Source organism: Protomyctophum parallelum (assembly GCF_964188405.1).
Source record: "Protomyctophum parallelum genome assembly, chromosome: 9".
Lineage (NCBI taxonomy): Eukaryota > Metazoa > Chordata > Actinopteri > Myctophiformes > Myctophidae > Protomyctophum > Protomyctophum parallelum.
The window spans coordinates 6094388-6111386 of NC_139706.1; the positions used below are offsets into that span (position 1 = coordinate 6094388).

The 16999-nt window shown below is 51.0% G+C and overlaps 1 protein-coding gene across 1 annotated transcript in view; it reads right to left on the reverse strand.

The window, feature by feature from the left end:
• The window catches only part of sik3 (SIK family kinase 3), an 88851-nt gene that overhangs the window by 2622 nt on the left and 69230 nt on the right, over window positions 1-16999 (reverse strand). The window contains 13 exon segments of the mRNA XM_083773752.1: window positions 596-720; window positions 1413-1545; window positions 3581-3747; window positions 4119-4425; window positions 4998-5180; window positions 9428-9578; window positions 9580-9708; window positions 10824-10930; window positions 11041-11180; window positions 11907-12007; window positions 13056-13114; window positions 13906-14028; window positions 15950-16091. Coding sequence (XP_083629878.1) covers window positions 599-720; window positions 1413-1545; window positions 3581-3747; window positions 4119-4425; window positions 4998-5180; window positions 9428-9578; window positions 9580-9708; window positions 10824-10930; window positions 11041-11180; window positions 11907-12007; window positions 13056-13114; window positions 13906-14028; window positions 15950-16091 — 1864 coding nt within the window. The 3' untranslated portion in view covers window positions 596-598.

Below are 16999 nucleotides of genomic sequence, written 5' to 3' on the forward strand. Positions count from 1 at the left end.
CTACATAGAAGTGTCTATTTGTATGTCTCTAATTGTTTTGATGAATTGAACAATGTGGACCCTGTTGTAAACAAGTGTAATGCTTAATTGGGTCGTCCACTCACAGTTAACAGTCTTTGTATTGAGTTTGTGCTTAAAATGTACTGTAATTCTACAAACTGTTAATAAATATTTCAATCAATCAATCAATGTGTACTGTTTTAGGGAATAGCGTCTAGTGTGTACCTGCTAGACCCCAGCCTGCTCCATGCTGTATGTGAGGTCTGGTTGGGGGTAGTGTGTAGTGTTTAGGGGATAGTGTGTAGTGTTTAGGGGATAGTGTGTAGTGTTTAGGGGATAGTGGGTAGTGTGTACCTGCTAGACCCAAGGCTGCACCATGCTGTGTGTCAGGTCAGGTTGGGGGTAGGGGTAGTGTTTAGGGGATAGGGTTTAGGGTTTTAGGGCATAGTGTGTACCTGCTAGACTCCAGCCTGCTCCATGCTGTATGGCAGGTAAAGGTTGGGGGTAGTGTGTAGTGTTTAGGGGATAGTGTGTAGTGTTTAGGGGACAGGGTGTAGTAGTGTGTAGTGTTTATGGGATAGTGGGTAGTGTGTACCTGCTAGACCCCAGCCTGCTCCATGCTGTATGTCAGGTCGGGGGGTTTGTAGCTCAGCAACATGTCACTGGTGCATGAGGAGGGGTAGCAGGAGGAGGGGTGGATCTCCCCCTCCACTTCACATGCTGAGAGAGAGAGAGAGAGAGAGAGAGAGAGTACGTACAGTCAAACAGTCGATCTAAAAGCATAACACTACACTGCCGTCTATTTTAACTTTTTTAACCTCACATTTAAAAATAGTCACAGATCGTTGGTAACGAGAGAGAGAGAGAGACGTTTGTTGCACGCTTTTGAGTTGAATAACGTCCATATTTTCCATGTGTAAGGGTGAACCCAAGCATGGATATATTGTTTTTTGGTTTTGACAACAGATGGCGCTCTTGGATAAATAACATCTGACCCCCCTGTCTGTGGAGCGACAGTTAAATGCCCCACAAATGAAGGGAGGGACTTTCACCCATAGAGTATAAAGAAGGATAGACTGAACCGGCGTGATAGCCCCCTCCCCCCACTATTCATGTCAGTGGAAGTTGCTCAGTGGCGCTTTGAAGCACCCGGAAGGACCGTCTACTGGGCTTTAACGCTCAACGTTAAAGCCCAGCTTCACAGGGTTTCCTTGTCATACCTCCACGGGTCCGCCTGCAGTACCTCCTCTTACCACTAGTGGTAAGAGGAGGTACTGCAGGTAGTGCAGGCAGGTACTGCAGGCTTCAATGTTGGAGAGCCTCACTGGGGCCTTGCTTTCGCCCCTATAGTGTGCTGGCTAGGGTGTGAGGGTGTGTGTGTGTGTGTGTGTGTGTGCATGTGCGCTACTAACCAGAGTCTTCCCGCTGGTGCAGCTGTTGTTGACTTCCCGTCAGCGACGTCTGACTGAGGATATCCGACATGCGGGCGGAGCTTAGCGCCTTGCCAGCCAATAGGCTCATCCCAGACATGGGCTCCACCTGGTCCTGCACAGGAAGAGAGACAGCACGCCGTGAGAGCCAATCAAATCAATTATCACTCATTGAGAATTAACAAATGATTATAGTGCGCCGAAGTCCTGACGTCACTCGCTCATCCCCTGGTTCTAATCTAAAGTCCTGACGTCACTCGCTCATCCCCTGGTTCTAATCTAAAGTCCTGACGTCACTCGCTCATCCCCTGGTTCTAATCTAAAGTCCTGACGTCACTCGCTCATCCCCTGGTTCTAATCTAAAGTCCTGACGTCACTCGCTCATCCCCTGGTTCTAATCTAAAGTCCTGACGTCACTCGCTCATCCCCTGGTTCTAATCTAAAGTCCTGACGTCACTCGCTCATCCCCTGGTTCTAATCTAAAATCCTGACGTCACTCGCTCATCCCCTGGTTCTAATCTAAAGTCCTGACGTCACTCGCTCATCCCGCGGTTCTAAAGTCCTGACGTCACTCGCTCATCCCCTGGTTCTAAAGTCCTGACGTCACTCGCTCATCCCCTGGTACTAAAGTCCTGACGTCACTTGCTCATCCCCTGGTACTAAAGGGTTTGCAGAAGTTTTTCTCTATGGAGAATAACATGGGGTCATCTTGAAATCGTCTCAGATCTAAGATATAAGATCCGTTTGAAAAATAAACAAATCATCCAGGCCATGGACTTATATGGATATGAAGAATCAACTGACTGAGAGAAAACGCTAATGTTACTAATGCTGAATTAGTTACATTTTCACTAGAAACCGACTGTATCGTATATGAGGGACTGACTGTCGTAAACGGTACAGAGACACCTCCCTGACAATATCGCAGATCTTAATAAGAATTGTCTTTGGACCACAATTCTTATACAAGATTCTAAGATGACCCAATGCTATTCTCCATAGAGAAAAGCCTCCACGAACCCCTTGGAACCAGGGGATGAGCGTCAGATTTTCCTAGAAGCTTTGTCATTGGTCGATTTGCCTGTCTACTTCCTGATTGGTTAGTCATTTCGACCAGGTTTTTTTTTCGACCAATGACAAAGCTTCTAAGAACATCTTGAATGCAGATTGTGGCCCCTAGATGTGTCACAGAGACTACATTTTTGGGGAGCATTTGAGTCAGTCTGAATAGCAAAAAAAAGGTAATTACAAATATGACATATTATTGCGTATAGAAGCTTTAAAGGTGCAGTGAAATGAAAAAGACGTTTTTCACACTTTAAGACCATATCCGTGGTCATTATATATGGGCATACCTAACAATGGATGCCAAAAAAATGTGAAAATTCTCATTTCTGAGTGTTTTTATATCAAAGGTCCATAAAAACGATTGCATTATTTATTTATTAAAACGAAAACGTGCTGCGTGATGACGTGTAGAGATACACATCGATAAAAGCCAATAACAATGAAGCTCACCCGTTTAATTTCCCATATTTGCGCATCCATCCATCACAGCTGCTACTGATTACAGAATACTCTTTCCATTCCAGATAACATCCAGACAGTGTATTACTCGCTTTCAACTTAATCATCACGCTAGAATATGTATCTGAAAACATTATATGGAAGAAATAAGCCACATAACAGTAAACTGGTTGCGCTGGCCGACCATATGATTTATAAACAAACAACACCACGCTGTTGCGCCTAGCAGAGCTACCGTCCCATCGCCTGAAGGGATGCGACGCTCTGATTGGTTCAGAAACTTCAGACCGGTGTTTCATGTTGAAACACCATTTTCATGTTGTTCACCATTTCCGTTTCACTGCGCCTTTAACCCATTCTGACCGGGCACCCATTTTGGTGTCAGCATCATGTTATGCTTTAGCTGTTGAAAAATAGCAGATCTACAAGCTCATATCGCGCCACCGAGTGGCGCGATACGAGCTTGTAGGTCTGCTATTTTTGAAAAAAATCGAAGAACGACTGACATTTTTAGAATCTGATCTCGGGTCAGAATGGGTTCGTCAGACCAGCGTGTGTCCAGTGGAAACCTCGTATGAATCTGATCTCAGGTCAGAATGGGTTAAACTGGGGGCGTGTCTTACGTAGGCGTCGTCGCAGGTCTGGATGGTGTGGTGGCGCTGCAGCGGTCCGCGGCCCGTCCGGAAGCCGTCAGCGGCCTGCGGCGGGGTCCGCGGGGGGTAGCCACCCACGCCGTTTAGATCAGGCACCTCCATGGCCTGCCCTGATGGGGTCCTAAGCTCCTCTGCATCTGAGGAGAGAGAGACAGAGAGAGAGAGAGAGAGAGAGAGAGAGAGAGAGCAGGTTCATGTCTAGCAGGGACCTTCCCAGTGGTTAATTTCATTGACGATTTTGAAAACGTTCATTCAAAATTAGAATAGTCGAAAATGTATTGATTAATTTATTTATTTAAATTAACATTCAGAAAATAGGCAAAACTGAGCACATTTCCATTGACCAACATTAAGAGAGTTCTTGATGACGTATGTCCGTGCGTGCGTCCGTGCGTACAAGTGTGCTCGCGCGTGTGTGTGTCTCTCAGTGAGAGTGTGTGTGTCTCTCTCTGTGTGTGTGGGTCTCGTATGTGTGTGTGTCTGTGTGTGTGTGTGCGCGCGTGCGTACCTCTGCCTCCGTGCATGTACCCCGCCGCAGCGTGGTGTATCCTGCCGTGCGTGGGGGATGCGTAGGGCGGCGTGCTGCCTCTAGGGGGCGCCAGCAGCTCGTGCTCGGCCTTGGCCAGCAGCCCGCCCCCCCCCTCGTGGAGGTGGGAGTGATAGGGGGAGTGGCCAGGGGGGACAGGGGGCGGAGACTCGTCCTCCTCCATGCTCTCCGAGTGCGTCAGGCTGGCCCCGCCCACCTGATGCTGATTGGAGGAGGGGACGACGTCCGGGGGCCGGATCTGAAGCAGGTGGTGGTAGCCCCCTCCCGCCTGCGAGGAAGTTTTGATTTAGTTTTTAGTTTAGGCTGTCAAACGATTACACATTATTATTATACTTTATAGCTATTGAAAAATAGCAGATCTACAATAACTCGGTCTAAATCATCCCGTCTAATTCTAAGAAAAGATCATGTGTTAGACGGCCCCCCCGCTGTCCAGTCGCTAGTAGCGGTAGATTTAATCATACCTCCCGTTGTTGTCGAGTGTGTTTTGGCTACATTTAGCTGCTACACCCACATCCGGGATAACAAATCGCTGAAAGATTTTTTTTTTAAATGACAGTTGTAGTCACTACGACCACAAATGTCCCAAGAAACTAGCTAGCCTAGCCACCGAGTTTGCTAGCGCTCTGGGAGAACAGAGCAGCTGAATTTTGATTAGGTGGTGAATGGCGCTGGTTTAACCCACGGCTAGAAGGCTGTTTCAACCAATCAGGTTGCTTCCTCGAAACGACCTGTGGTAGAATATCCTATAACATCGGAATCGGTCAGAATCGGTATCTGCAGATATGACCCTGCGAATAATCGGAGATGGGTAGTCATTTCATAATGGTGCGCCCGTACCTGCGAGGGTCCCTCCAGGCTCAGCAGCATCTCGGCGTACTCCTGGGGGGTGTGGTGGGGCGGGAGGGTGGCGGTCCCCAGGGCGCCCCGGGTGCTCTGCCTCTTCAGCAGGGCGGCCAGGTCCTGGGGGTTGAGCCGGGGGTCCGCGTGGCCCGTCAGGGAGTGGCGGGGCGACAGCAGACCCTGCGAGCGAGGGGCGATGGTGGGACACACACACACACCACGTTAATTGTTTCATCGTTATCTATCGGGCAATATCGGCCTTAACCCATTTAGGCCTGACGTCGAAAAAAAATCTTCTAAATCTTAGTTTTCTGAAATAAATATTTTCACGATTTAAAAAAAATAGCAGAACTACAAGCTCATAGCGCGCCACTCGGTGGCGCGCTATGAGCTTGTAGATCTGCGATTTTTCAAAAGCTAAATTTTAACATAATGTTTAAAACACCAAAAGGGGTTCCCGCCCCAAAATGGGTTAAAGGGATATCTACACAGGCTTTTGTGAACACCCCAGACAGTTTTTAAGTTACTCGATTCAGTTAGTTAATTCGATATTTTATATTCATTTTAGCTGCCCCGCCCCCTTCCTATACAACCCCGTTGTAACTTCAAACTCCATTTTAACCATGTTGGATTTATCGAAAACACCCGTCCTTTTTTCTGGTGACTGATACTGTTCTTCTAATAGATCATCTTCATCTCATTACTTTTTAAATGGAAAATGAGCATCACCAGTTGAAGAAAGCCCAGAAAGAAATGATTAAAACCAGAATTGATTAAATCAATTAATTACCAGCTGCATTATTATTATTATTATCTGCGGGGGTCCGCTATAACTGCCTCTGTGTCAGTCTCAGCACAGTGGTTTAAAAATTCTTTAAGGCGGAACTATTGTGTCCAGAGTCGTCCGTTTCCGCCCGGACATATTTGCGGTGCACAAATGCATTAAAAAAAGTCTGTTGGTTTCATAGCAATAGCATCATAACAAGAAATACAAAGTTCTCATGGCGCGCACACACACACACACACACACACACACACACACACACACACAGTCCCTCAAAAATAAATTAAAAAAGTAATAAAAATAAAACAAAACACCTCACGTATTATGAGTCACCAGAAAAAAGGACAGGTGTTTTCGATGAATCTATCACGGTTAAAATGTGGCGGGGGACAGGGCCTTCTATGTTTCGGCCCCCAAACTCTGGAATGAACTCCCTAACCATCTCAGAGTTGCTCCCTCTCTCCTCTCTTTCAAAACCTCACTCAAAACCCACCTCTTCAGGATAGCTTTCCCCAGCTGAGGTCTGGTTAGGATGTCCGTCCCCCCCTTCCCTCGTTTATCCTTTTATCTTTTTAACCCTGTACTGTTGTTGTATCTGTTATGTTTTGCTTAGTTTTTTTCTTAATAAAGTCTGTTCCTATAGAGTTCCTATGTAAAGCGCTTTGGGTATTTAGAAAAGCGCTATATACATTTGATCTATTATTATTATTATTATAATGTATCATTTTCCTGTCTTTTTTGGGGTTCTTCCGGGGGGTTTACCTGTAGCGTGGGGGTGACGTGGTGTTGGGGGGGAGGTTTACCTGTAGCGTGGGGGTGACGTGGTGTTGGGGGGGAGGTTTACCTGTAGCGTGGGGGTGACGTGGTGCTGGGGGGGGGGGGGTTTACCTGTAGCGTGGGGGTGACGTGGTGCTGGGGGGGGGGGGGGGGGGTTTACCTGTAGCGTGGGGGTGACGTGGTGCTGGGGGGGGGGGGTTTACCTGTAGCGTGGGGGTGACGTGGTGCTGGGGGGGGGGGTTTACCTGTAGCGTGGGGGTGACGTGGTGCTGGGGGGGGGGTTTACCTGTAGCGTGGGGGTGACGTGGTGCTGGGGGGGGGGTTTACCTGTAGCGTGGGGGTGACGTGGTGCTGGGGGGGGGGGGTTTACCTGTAGCGTGGGGGTGACGTGGTGCTGGGGGGGGGGGTTTACCTGTAGCGTGGGGGTGACGTGGTGCTGGGGGGGGGTTTACCTGTAGCGTGGGGGTGACGTGGTGCTGGGGGGGGGGTTTACCTGTAGCGTGGGGGTGACGTGGTGCTGGGGGGGGGTTTACCTGTAGCGTGGGGGTGACGTGGTGCTGGGGGGGGGTTTACCTGTAGCGTGGGGGTGACGTGGTGCTGGGGGGGGGGTTTACCTGTAGCGTGGGGGTGACGTGGTGCTGGGGGGGGGTTTACCTGTAGCGTGGGGGTGACGTGGTGCTGGGGGGGGGGTTTACCTGTAGCGTGGGGGTGACGTGGTGCTGGGGGGGGGTTTACCTGTAGCGTGGGGGTGACGTGGTGCTGGGGGGGGGGGTTTACCTGTAGCGTGGGGGTGACGTGGTGCTGGGGGGGGGGGTTTACCTGTAGCGTGGGGGTGACGTGGTGCTGGGGGGGGGGTTTACCTGTAGCGTGGGGGTGACGTGGTGCTGGGGGGGGGGTTTACCTGTAGCGTGGGGGTGACGTGGTGCTGGGGGGGGGGGGTTTACCTGTAGCGTGGGGGTGACGTGGTGCTGGGGGGGGGGTTTACCTGTAGCGTGGGGGTGACGTGGTGCTGGGGGGGGTTTACCTGTAGCGTGGGGGTGACGTGGTGCTGGGGGGGGGGTTTACCTGTAGCGTGGGGGTGACGTGGTGCTGGGGGGGGGGTTTACCTGTAGCGTGGGGGTGACGTGGTGCTGGGGGGGGGTTTACCTGTAGCGTGGGGGTGACGTGGTGCTGGGGGGGGGTTTACCTGTAGCGTGGGGGTGACGTGGTGCTGGGGGGGGAGGTTTACCTGTAGCGTGGGGGTGACGTGGTGCTGGGGGGGGGGTTTACCTGTAGCGTGGGGGTGACGTGGTGCTGGGGGGGGGGTTTACCTGTAGCGTGGGGGTGACGTGGTGCTGGGGGGGGGTTTACCTGTAGCGTGGGGGTGACGTGGTGCTGGGGGGGGGGGGGGTTTACCTGTAGCGTGGGGGTGACGTGGTGCTGGGGGGGGTTTACCTGTAGCGTGGGGGTGACGTGGTGCTGGGGGGGGGGTTTACCTGTAGCGTGGGGGTGACGTGGTGCTGGGGGGGGGGTTTACCTGTAGCGTGGGGGTGACGTGGTGCTGGGGGGGGTTTACCTGTAGCGTGGGGGTGACTTGGTGCTGGGGGGGGGGTTTACCTGTAGCGTGGGGGTGACGTGGTGCTGGGGGGGGGGGGGGTTTACCTGTAGCGTGGGGGTGACGTGGTGCTGGGGGGGGGGTTTACCTGTAGCGTGGGGGTGACGTGGTGCTGGGGGGGGGGTTTACCTGTAGCGTGGGGGTGACGTGGTGCTGGGGGGGGGGTTTACCTGTAGCGTGGGGGTGACGTGGTGCTGGGGGGGGGGTTTACCTGTAGCGTGGGGGTGACGTGGTGCTGGGGGGGGGTTTACCTGTAGCGTGGGGGTGACGTGGTGCTGGGGGGGGGTTTACCTGTAGCGTGGGGGTGACGTGGTGCTGGGGGGGGAGGTTTACCTGTAGCGTGGGGGTGACGTGGTGCTGGGGGGGGGGGTTTACCTGTAGCGTGGGGGTGACGTGGTGCTGGGGGGGGGGTTTACCTGTAGCGTGGGGGTGACGTGGTGCTGGGGGGGGGTTTACCTGTAGCGTGGGGGTGACGTGGTGCTGGGGGGGGGGGGGGTTTACCTGTAGCGTGGGGGTGACGTGGTGCTGGGGGGGGTTTACCTGTAGCGTGGGGGTGACGTGGTGCTGGGGGGGGGGTTTACCTGTAGCGTGGGGGTGACGTGGTGCTGGGGGGGGGGTTTACCTGTAGCGTGGGGGTGACGTGGTGCTGGGGGGGGTTTACCTGTAGCGTGGGGGTGACTTGGTGCTGGGGGGGGGGTTTACCTGTAGCGTGGGGGTGACGTGGTGCTGGGGGGGGGTTTACCTGTAGCGTGGGGGTGACGTGGTGCTGGGGGGGGGTTTACCTGTAGCGTGGGGGTGACGTGGTGCTGGGGGGGGTTTACCTGTAGCGTGGGGGTGACGTGGTGCTGGGGGGGGGGTTTACCTGTAGCGTGGGGGTGACGTGGTGCTGGGGGGGGGGTTTACCTGTAGCGTGGGGGTGACGTGGTGCTGGGGGGGGGTTTACCTGTAGCGTGGGGGTGACGTGGTGCTGGGGGGGGGGGGTTTACCTGTAGCGTGGGGGTGACGTGGTGCTGGGGGGGGGTTTACCTGTAGCGTGGGGGTGACGTGGTGCTGGGGGGGGGGTTTACCTGTAGCGTGGGGGTGACGTGGTGCTGGGGGGGGTTTACCTGTAGCGTGGGGGTGACGTGGTGCTGGGGGGGGGGGTTTACCTGTAGCGTGGGGGTGACGTGGTGCTGGGGGGGGGGGTTTACCTGTAGCGTGGGGGTGACGTGGTGCTGGGGGGGGGGTTTACCTGTAGCGTGGGGGTGACGTGGTGCTGGGGGGGGGGTTTACCTGTAGCGTGGGGGTGACGTGGTGCTGGGGGGGGCGGTACTCCAGCGGCGTGGGGGACAGCAGGGCCTGCTGCAGCGGCGAGGGGCTGCCGTAGACCCCTGCCCCGCCCCCGTAGGGGGAGGGGCCCTCCAGGCCCGGCACGTTGAGCCCCCCCCCCCACCTGCAGGTAGGGGGCGTAGGGGGAGGTGCCGGGACCCCCCACCGTGGGGTCGCCGCCCCCGAACAGGTGGGTGTTGTACTGGGCCTGGTCGTAGCCCGACGAGAAACGTCCCAGGCTGCGGCTGTGACAGAAAGACAGACAGACAGGTAGAGGGACAGGTAGACAGACAGAGGGACAGACAGACAGACAGAAAGACAGGTAGACAGGCAGACAGACAGACAGACAGTTACGTCAAACTGTTACGACTACTGTTATGACTGATGTTAGGTTCTTGATTTGTATATTTGATGAATAAGCAGAAATAGCTGTTCTACAAGCTAGGGTCATCAGCCGTTTCAAAAAGAAAAAGTATACAATTATGAAATGTCATTACTTTTAAGTTATTAAAGATATTTGTCATACTCTGCCCTGTGCAATTTGTTTTATCACGATGCCTTTTATATGTATCTGAAATGTAATTTGTATTCGAAAAAAATATTAAATAATTATTCGCAATTATTTGTGCGACAATCAATCAATAACTTAATTGCGTAATTGTGACATCACTTCCTCTACATCACTAGGGGATGGTGACATCACTTCCTCTACATCACTAGGGGATGGTGACATCACTTCCTCTACATCACTAGGGGATGGTGACATCACTTCCTCTACATCACTAGGGGATGGTGACATCACTTCCTCTACATCACTAGGGGATGGTGACATCACTTCCTCTACATCACTAGGGGATGGTGACATCACTTCCTCTACATCACTAGGGGATGGTGACCGATATGATCGGTCGCCATTTATATATTGTGCATCTCTAATCTCAAATCTAAACATTGTTCTTGCATCTATATGTCATGTATGATGTTTATCAAGACTCTAGAAGTGATAAAACACAAAACAAACAAAAATCTAAAATAGGAACAAACATAACGGTGTGTGTGTGCGCGCTGCAGTAAGGTAGGTGTGTGTGCGCGATGCAGTAAGGTGTGTGTGTGTGTGTGTCCAATGCAGTAAGGTGTGTGTGCTGCAGTAAGGGGGGTGTGTGTGTGTGTGTGTGCGTGCGATGCAGTAAGGGGTGTGTGTGTGAGTCCAATGCAGTAAGGTGTGTGTGTGTGCTGCAGTAAGGTGTGTGTGTGTGTGTGTGTGTGTGTTTGCGCGCTGCAGTGGGGTGCATCGGCGGGTGGGCGTGGCATGTCATTGTGGGCGTGGCATGTGGTTTTGGGGGGGCGTGTCTGTGGTCACCTGTGCGTCTCGGCGTTGTCGGCGCTCAGCTGCTTGCCGAGCACGCGGTGTCCGCACGTCAGGAAGGCCTGGCCCCCCCGCTCCACCTCCTGCACCTGAATGGTCACCTGGAAAATGACGGACACGGGAGGGAACCAATGAGAACGCTTGAAGACATACAATTCTCATTGTTTCACGTCAAGGAAAAAATCTTTTTCGATTGGTTCTCTGAGGTCACCTGCTGCTGGCCCTGGGCCAATGGCACTCCGGCGCGTGCGGATCCCGCCTGCTGATTGGCCGTCATGGAGGCCCTGGGCGTCGGGGGGCTTCCGCTCTGGGCCTGGTAGAGAGACGGAGCGCCGTGCTGGTACGAGGCTCCTGATAACCACATCATTAGCATATTTAATTCATTAATTACATTTTAACTTAGCTAAAACCGCCACAATTCATGTCAACGGAGAACCATTTCATTATTCCGGAAAACAGGACGTGTACAAATCGGCTACGTAAAACGTGTCCCGCAAATTCACCCAAAACACACGTTTTGCAACCGCCGATCATAAACGCTTAGCCACAAGACAAGCTTGTTTTGATTTAAAAAAATCAGACCCGTCTGAAGTGAGTGGTGCTGTACTGTACTGTACTGTACTGTACTGTACTGTACTGTACTGTACTGTACAAGCCCTCCTCCCTTGCCTGTGTGTGTCTGTGTTAGGCTGTGCAACAGTGACACTTGGTGGTGAACAGACGCTATAACGCTATTTTTGTGCTTGGACACAGCCAGCCAGGGACACAGGGACAGACCCAGAGACCCAGCCACACACACAGCTGTCTATAGGCGTGGTTGCAACACTCAAAAACGCAGCCTGGAAAAAATGTATCCGTTTCCGTAGACATCATAAGCCATGTGACTTTTCACTGCCGCTTATTTCTTTTCCTGTTTATCCGTCGCACGGCAACCGGAGTGATACAGACGCATGCAGAACAGAGTTATGAAACTTAATCAATATAAAAGAAGGCGTCAAAAGGCAATCTCCAAGCAGTGGGGGTGAGTTAACTACCAAAGCAACAGTGTTGCATTGTGGGAGTCGTAGTAGTACTGACCGTGGCCCTGCATGGGCGGCGGGCTCTGGTTGGTTGGCTGTCTGAAGAGGTGGTTGCTGGGATGCGTCGGGGGAGGGCTGGAGGGGGGCTGGATGCGCAACCTGGAGGGGGAGCATTTACCGCACAGGGTTAATTTAAGTCGACTAAAACTATGACGGAAAATGTTTGCAGACCATCTTTTGTCACCGACGGAACACTAAACAAAAGCATAATAAAAACTAAAGCTACGATGACTAAAACTATGACTAATTATGCAGACAATTTATGTTCCAATCATAAAAACTAGATTAAAATGTCAGGGAGGGGACTAGAGGAGAAGAGATCCAGTAGAACTAAATGTTAGGGAGGGACTAGTGGAGAAGAGATCCAGTAGAACTAAATGTTAGGGAGGGACTAGTGGAGAAGAGATCCAGTAGAACTAAATGTTAGGGAGGGACTAGTGGAGAAGAGATCCAGTAGAACTAAATGTCAGGGAGGGACTAGTGGAGAAGAGATCCAGTAGAACTAAATGTCAGGGAGGGACTAGTGGAGAAGAGATCCAGTAGAACTAAATGTCAGGGAGGGACTAGTGGAGAAGAGATCCAGTAGAACTAAATGTCAGGGAGGGACTAGTGGAGAAGAGATCCAGTAGAACTAAATGTCAGGGAGGGACTAGTGGAGAAGAGATCCAGTAGAACTAAATGTTAGGGAGGGACTAGTGGAGAAGAGATCCAGTAGAACTAAATGTTAGGGAGGGACTAGTGGAGAAGAGATCCAGTAGAACTAAATGTCAGGGAGGGACTAGTGGAGAAGAGATCCAGTAGAACTAAATGTTATGGAGGGACTAGTGGAGAAGAGATCCAGCAGAATGAGCTGGAAAGTGTCTAAGTGGGAGAGGGCGTGCCTAAAGGTGAATTGGGCTCCCAGAGCCATTCAATGGGGGTCGGTAGACTAATGGATGTAAAACTGGGCGTCCTTGAAATTAAAATGGCTGAGAATCACTGCTAGAGCCGTAAGAATCTTCTTATAGGGGGTCCCTGGCATCTCTTTTCTAATGGGGGTCCGCGGTAGTGTCAATTTGGGGGTCCTTGACGTGAAAAAGTTTGAGAACCTCTGGTGCTTGTGTGTGTACGTGCGCATATGCGTGCGTGCGTGCACGTGCATGCTCACCTCTGAAGCTGGTGGGTCAGGTGACTGGGCTGGCTCTCACCGTGACCTAGAGACAAGGCCTGACAGGAAACACACAACCACCAATGAGAACGCAGCACAGGAGAGCACACTATCTGATCAGCGAATGAGGACACACCACAGGGGAGCACACTTTATCTGATCGGCCAATGAGGACAACACAGGGAAGCACACAAACCAGCACTCTAGTGCCATTATTATTAAAAAGTAAGTTAATAAATGATGAGCTTTAATTGATGTAGATCTCGGCCAATGGAGGTATAAGTGTTAAGTACTGTAATTAAGTACAATTTGGAGGTATTTTTTTTACTATACAGAAAGAATAAAAAAGGGATACAATATTCCTTAATCAAAAACATATTTTACCATTTGAGACACAGGGCCAGGCAATGGCATCTTTGTATGAAAAGTGCACTGTCTTGTCTGTCACATCACATGCAAAAGCAGAGACGTTTCTGTGGCTACACGCAGCATTACACTCACAGAAAACCACCCAATGATAGAACCGCACAATTTTCTGTTAATTGTTAACCGTTAAGTTTAACTGAACAACATCCCTAATTGTAATGTCTGTTCATGTGATGTAGTACGCGGTTCACTCTGTACACCCATTTGTCCAGTAGAGGGTGCTACAACACAACACATATGATATAGAATGAAAGGCAATAAGGCTCCACTGCTGGCCACTTATTAGTTAGGTACTAGTGTGTGTGTGTGTGTGTGTGTGTGTTTGTAGGTGTGTGTGTGCGCGTCTGTGCACCCACTTGGATGTGCTGGTGTGTGTGTGTGCACCCACCTGGATGTGCTGGTGTGTGTGTGTGCGTGCACCCACCTGGATGTGCTGGTGTGTGTGTGCATGCTGCTCTTGCTGGTACATCATGTGTTGCTGTTGGGTGTGTTCCAGGAGTCTCTCGTCTTGCGGAGCAGCGTACATCTTCTGGAGCTGCTCACACTCCTACGCACACGCATGTGCGAGCACACACACACACACACACACACACACACACACACACACACACACACACACACACACACACGTAAGGCCATGCGAGTGCATATTTCGGCCTCAGTGGTAACATACATAATATACATATTCAAAGTTGTTCGTTGTACATGGTCAAATAAAGCCGGACATGAGCGGTACTACGGCGTCACGCAAAGGCGACTGGAAGCGCGGTCGTTCCAATGCGACAGACTGAGGTGACCTCTGACCTTCCCACGAAAAGCTTGGGCCGGGCGATAAATGTGTTGATGGATGACGTCTTTTCAGAGATATCGTACACATCGTGATACAGCGAATGCAGAGTTTGCAGTTCTATAGCTAAACGGATACATCTGTAGTAATGGCGGTTTTTCCACAAGAAGTATTTTGGTCTAAATGGTCCGTTGGTCTTTTTGTCACGTGAAACCCGACTAATGAAAGCTCATGAAATGTAGACCAGGGGTTCTCAACCTGCGGGTCACATTTATTTTTTGGCAACTGAATGGCTGGAAAATGGAAATGAAGAGTTTACAATTACATATAGTGCATGCATACATTCCCTTAACCGTCTTCCTGCCATTGCCGAAGCCCTTCGGCAATCAAAGCCTCAATTTGATAATACACCTTGCTGCCATTGCCGTAGCCCTTCGGCAATTATACTTTTATAGTGCATATGATCGATCGAGCCATAATGCTACTCACGTTAGCCGGTTAGCTAGCAATGTTGTTAGCACTGCACTGGATCGTTCAGATTAGATCGCGGTCGCCATAAGAATCCATTCTATCCGTTTCTTTCAATCGCCTGTATCTCCTATTCCTTGTCCCAGATGGCATTTTTGGTCAAACCAGCGTTTCTTTGACGGCACAGAGCCGACGTTGTGCAGTGCTATATGTACCGGCATTGATTCGATTATGTAAACAAAGGTTGTCTTGGCAACGTAAAGCTGGCAGGGATAAGCTCACTTCCGGTTGAGGCAAAATGTGGCTTTTCAAAATAAGAGCTCAAATTAAAAAAATGCTGGCATGAATTAGGTCCTAATTTCTCAATAAATGGCAGCAGTAAAAGGGTTAATTATTTATGATGTATGTTCTCTATTATTAAGGTTATTGAAGCAGTCAATTTGTATTGGGGGTGTGGGAGGGGGGGGCCGGGCGTGGGTCGCGAGACATGGCCAAAGCATTTCCGGGGGTCCCCAGCCAAACACCATGAGAACCCCTGATGTAGACGACAAGATCGACACCTAGTCAGAGGAGCTGTTCTCACCCGTTTGAGCTGCCTGATGAGAGAGCTGTTCTCACCTGTTTGAGCTGCCTGATGAGAGAGCTGTTCTCACCCGTTTGAGCTGCCTGATGAGAGAGCTGTTCTCACCTGTTTGAGCTGCCTGATGAGAGAGCTGTTCTCACCCGTTTGAGCTGCCTGATGAGAGAGCTGTTCTCACCTGTTTGAGCTGCCTGATGAGAGAGCTGTTCTCACCTGTTTGAGCTGCCTGATGAGAGAGCTGTTCTCACCTGTTTGAGCTGCCTGATGAGAGAGCTGTTCTCACCCGTTTGAGCTGCCTGACGAGAGAGCTGTTCTCACCTGTTTGAGCTGCCTGATGAGAGAGCTGTTCTCACCTGTTTGAGCTGCCTGATGAGAGAGCTGTTCTCACCTGTTTGAGCTGCCTGATGAGAGAGCTGTTCTCACCTGTTTGAGCTGCCTGATGAGAGAGCTGTTCTCACCCGTTTGAGCTGCCTGACGAGAGAGCTGTTCTCACCTGTTTGAGCTGCCTGATGAGAGAGCTGTTCTCACCTGTTTGAGCTGCCTGATGAGAGAGCTGTTCTCACCTGTTTGCGCTGCCTGATGAGAGAGCTGTTCTCACCTGTTTGAGCTGCCTGATGAGAGAGCAGTTCTCACCTGTTTGAGCTGCCTGATGAGAGAGCTGTTCTCCAGGTGAGCCTTGAAGGCCTGGATGGTTTGAGCTCCGTCTGAGAAGCGTCGGACCGGGGAGAACCTCTCCATGGGGAGATGGAGGGTGTTGCAGTCCTTGTAACTGGACCTACGCAAGCACACACACACGGACGCACACACACACACGCACACGCAGCAGGGAAACGGTGTGGCGCAAAGTGACGCGTGATACATGCACACCAATGACACGCATGAACACACACACACACACACACACGCATGAACACGAACACACACACACACACACACACACGCATGAACACGAACACACACACACACACACACACACACACACACACACACACACACACACACGTTAAAGGATCTCCTCTGTGTACATAACATTTTAAACGGATCTACGATCTACAAGCTCAAGTCGCATTGCGACGGGCTGTGAGCTTGCCAATCAGCTATTTGCGAGACACGCAATGGAGTTGTACATGTATCTATTATTTAAGGTTTCTGCCCGGAAATATGTAACCTGACTTTGCCAGATGGGGGCGGTATTGGGTAACCATGTTCCCCAACACCACAACCATCTGGGACCTCTCAGGGAGTTCAGCTAACACCGAACCGCTCCCGGTTCGAGCCAATCAGCGTGAGCTAAGGGCGGGATATGTGCGAAACCGGATGTGAAGCTATATAGACACGTCAATATGATTGGTTGTGTTTGCACGCCCACACGGTGATTGACAGACGGTCCCATCCAATCATCTACCAAGTATCTTGAAAAAAAGGAACAGCCCCGTCATCGAATTTGCTTCCGCGATCCCAGATCCCAATAAGCTGTGAAACAAATTTGTGTAGCAAGCTTCTTGGATCTGGCAGTGTCAGGTTAGGAAATATGTAAATAGGACTGTGAAATATGACTGCTATAAAATGTTTTCAAAACCTTTCAGCTGCAGACAAATGTACACGAATACTGATTTTAACGACTTAACCCATCGCAGATCTGTTGTAACCTATACAATGTCATAGAAATAGACCATTATGCAG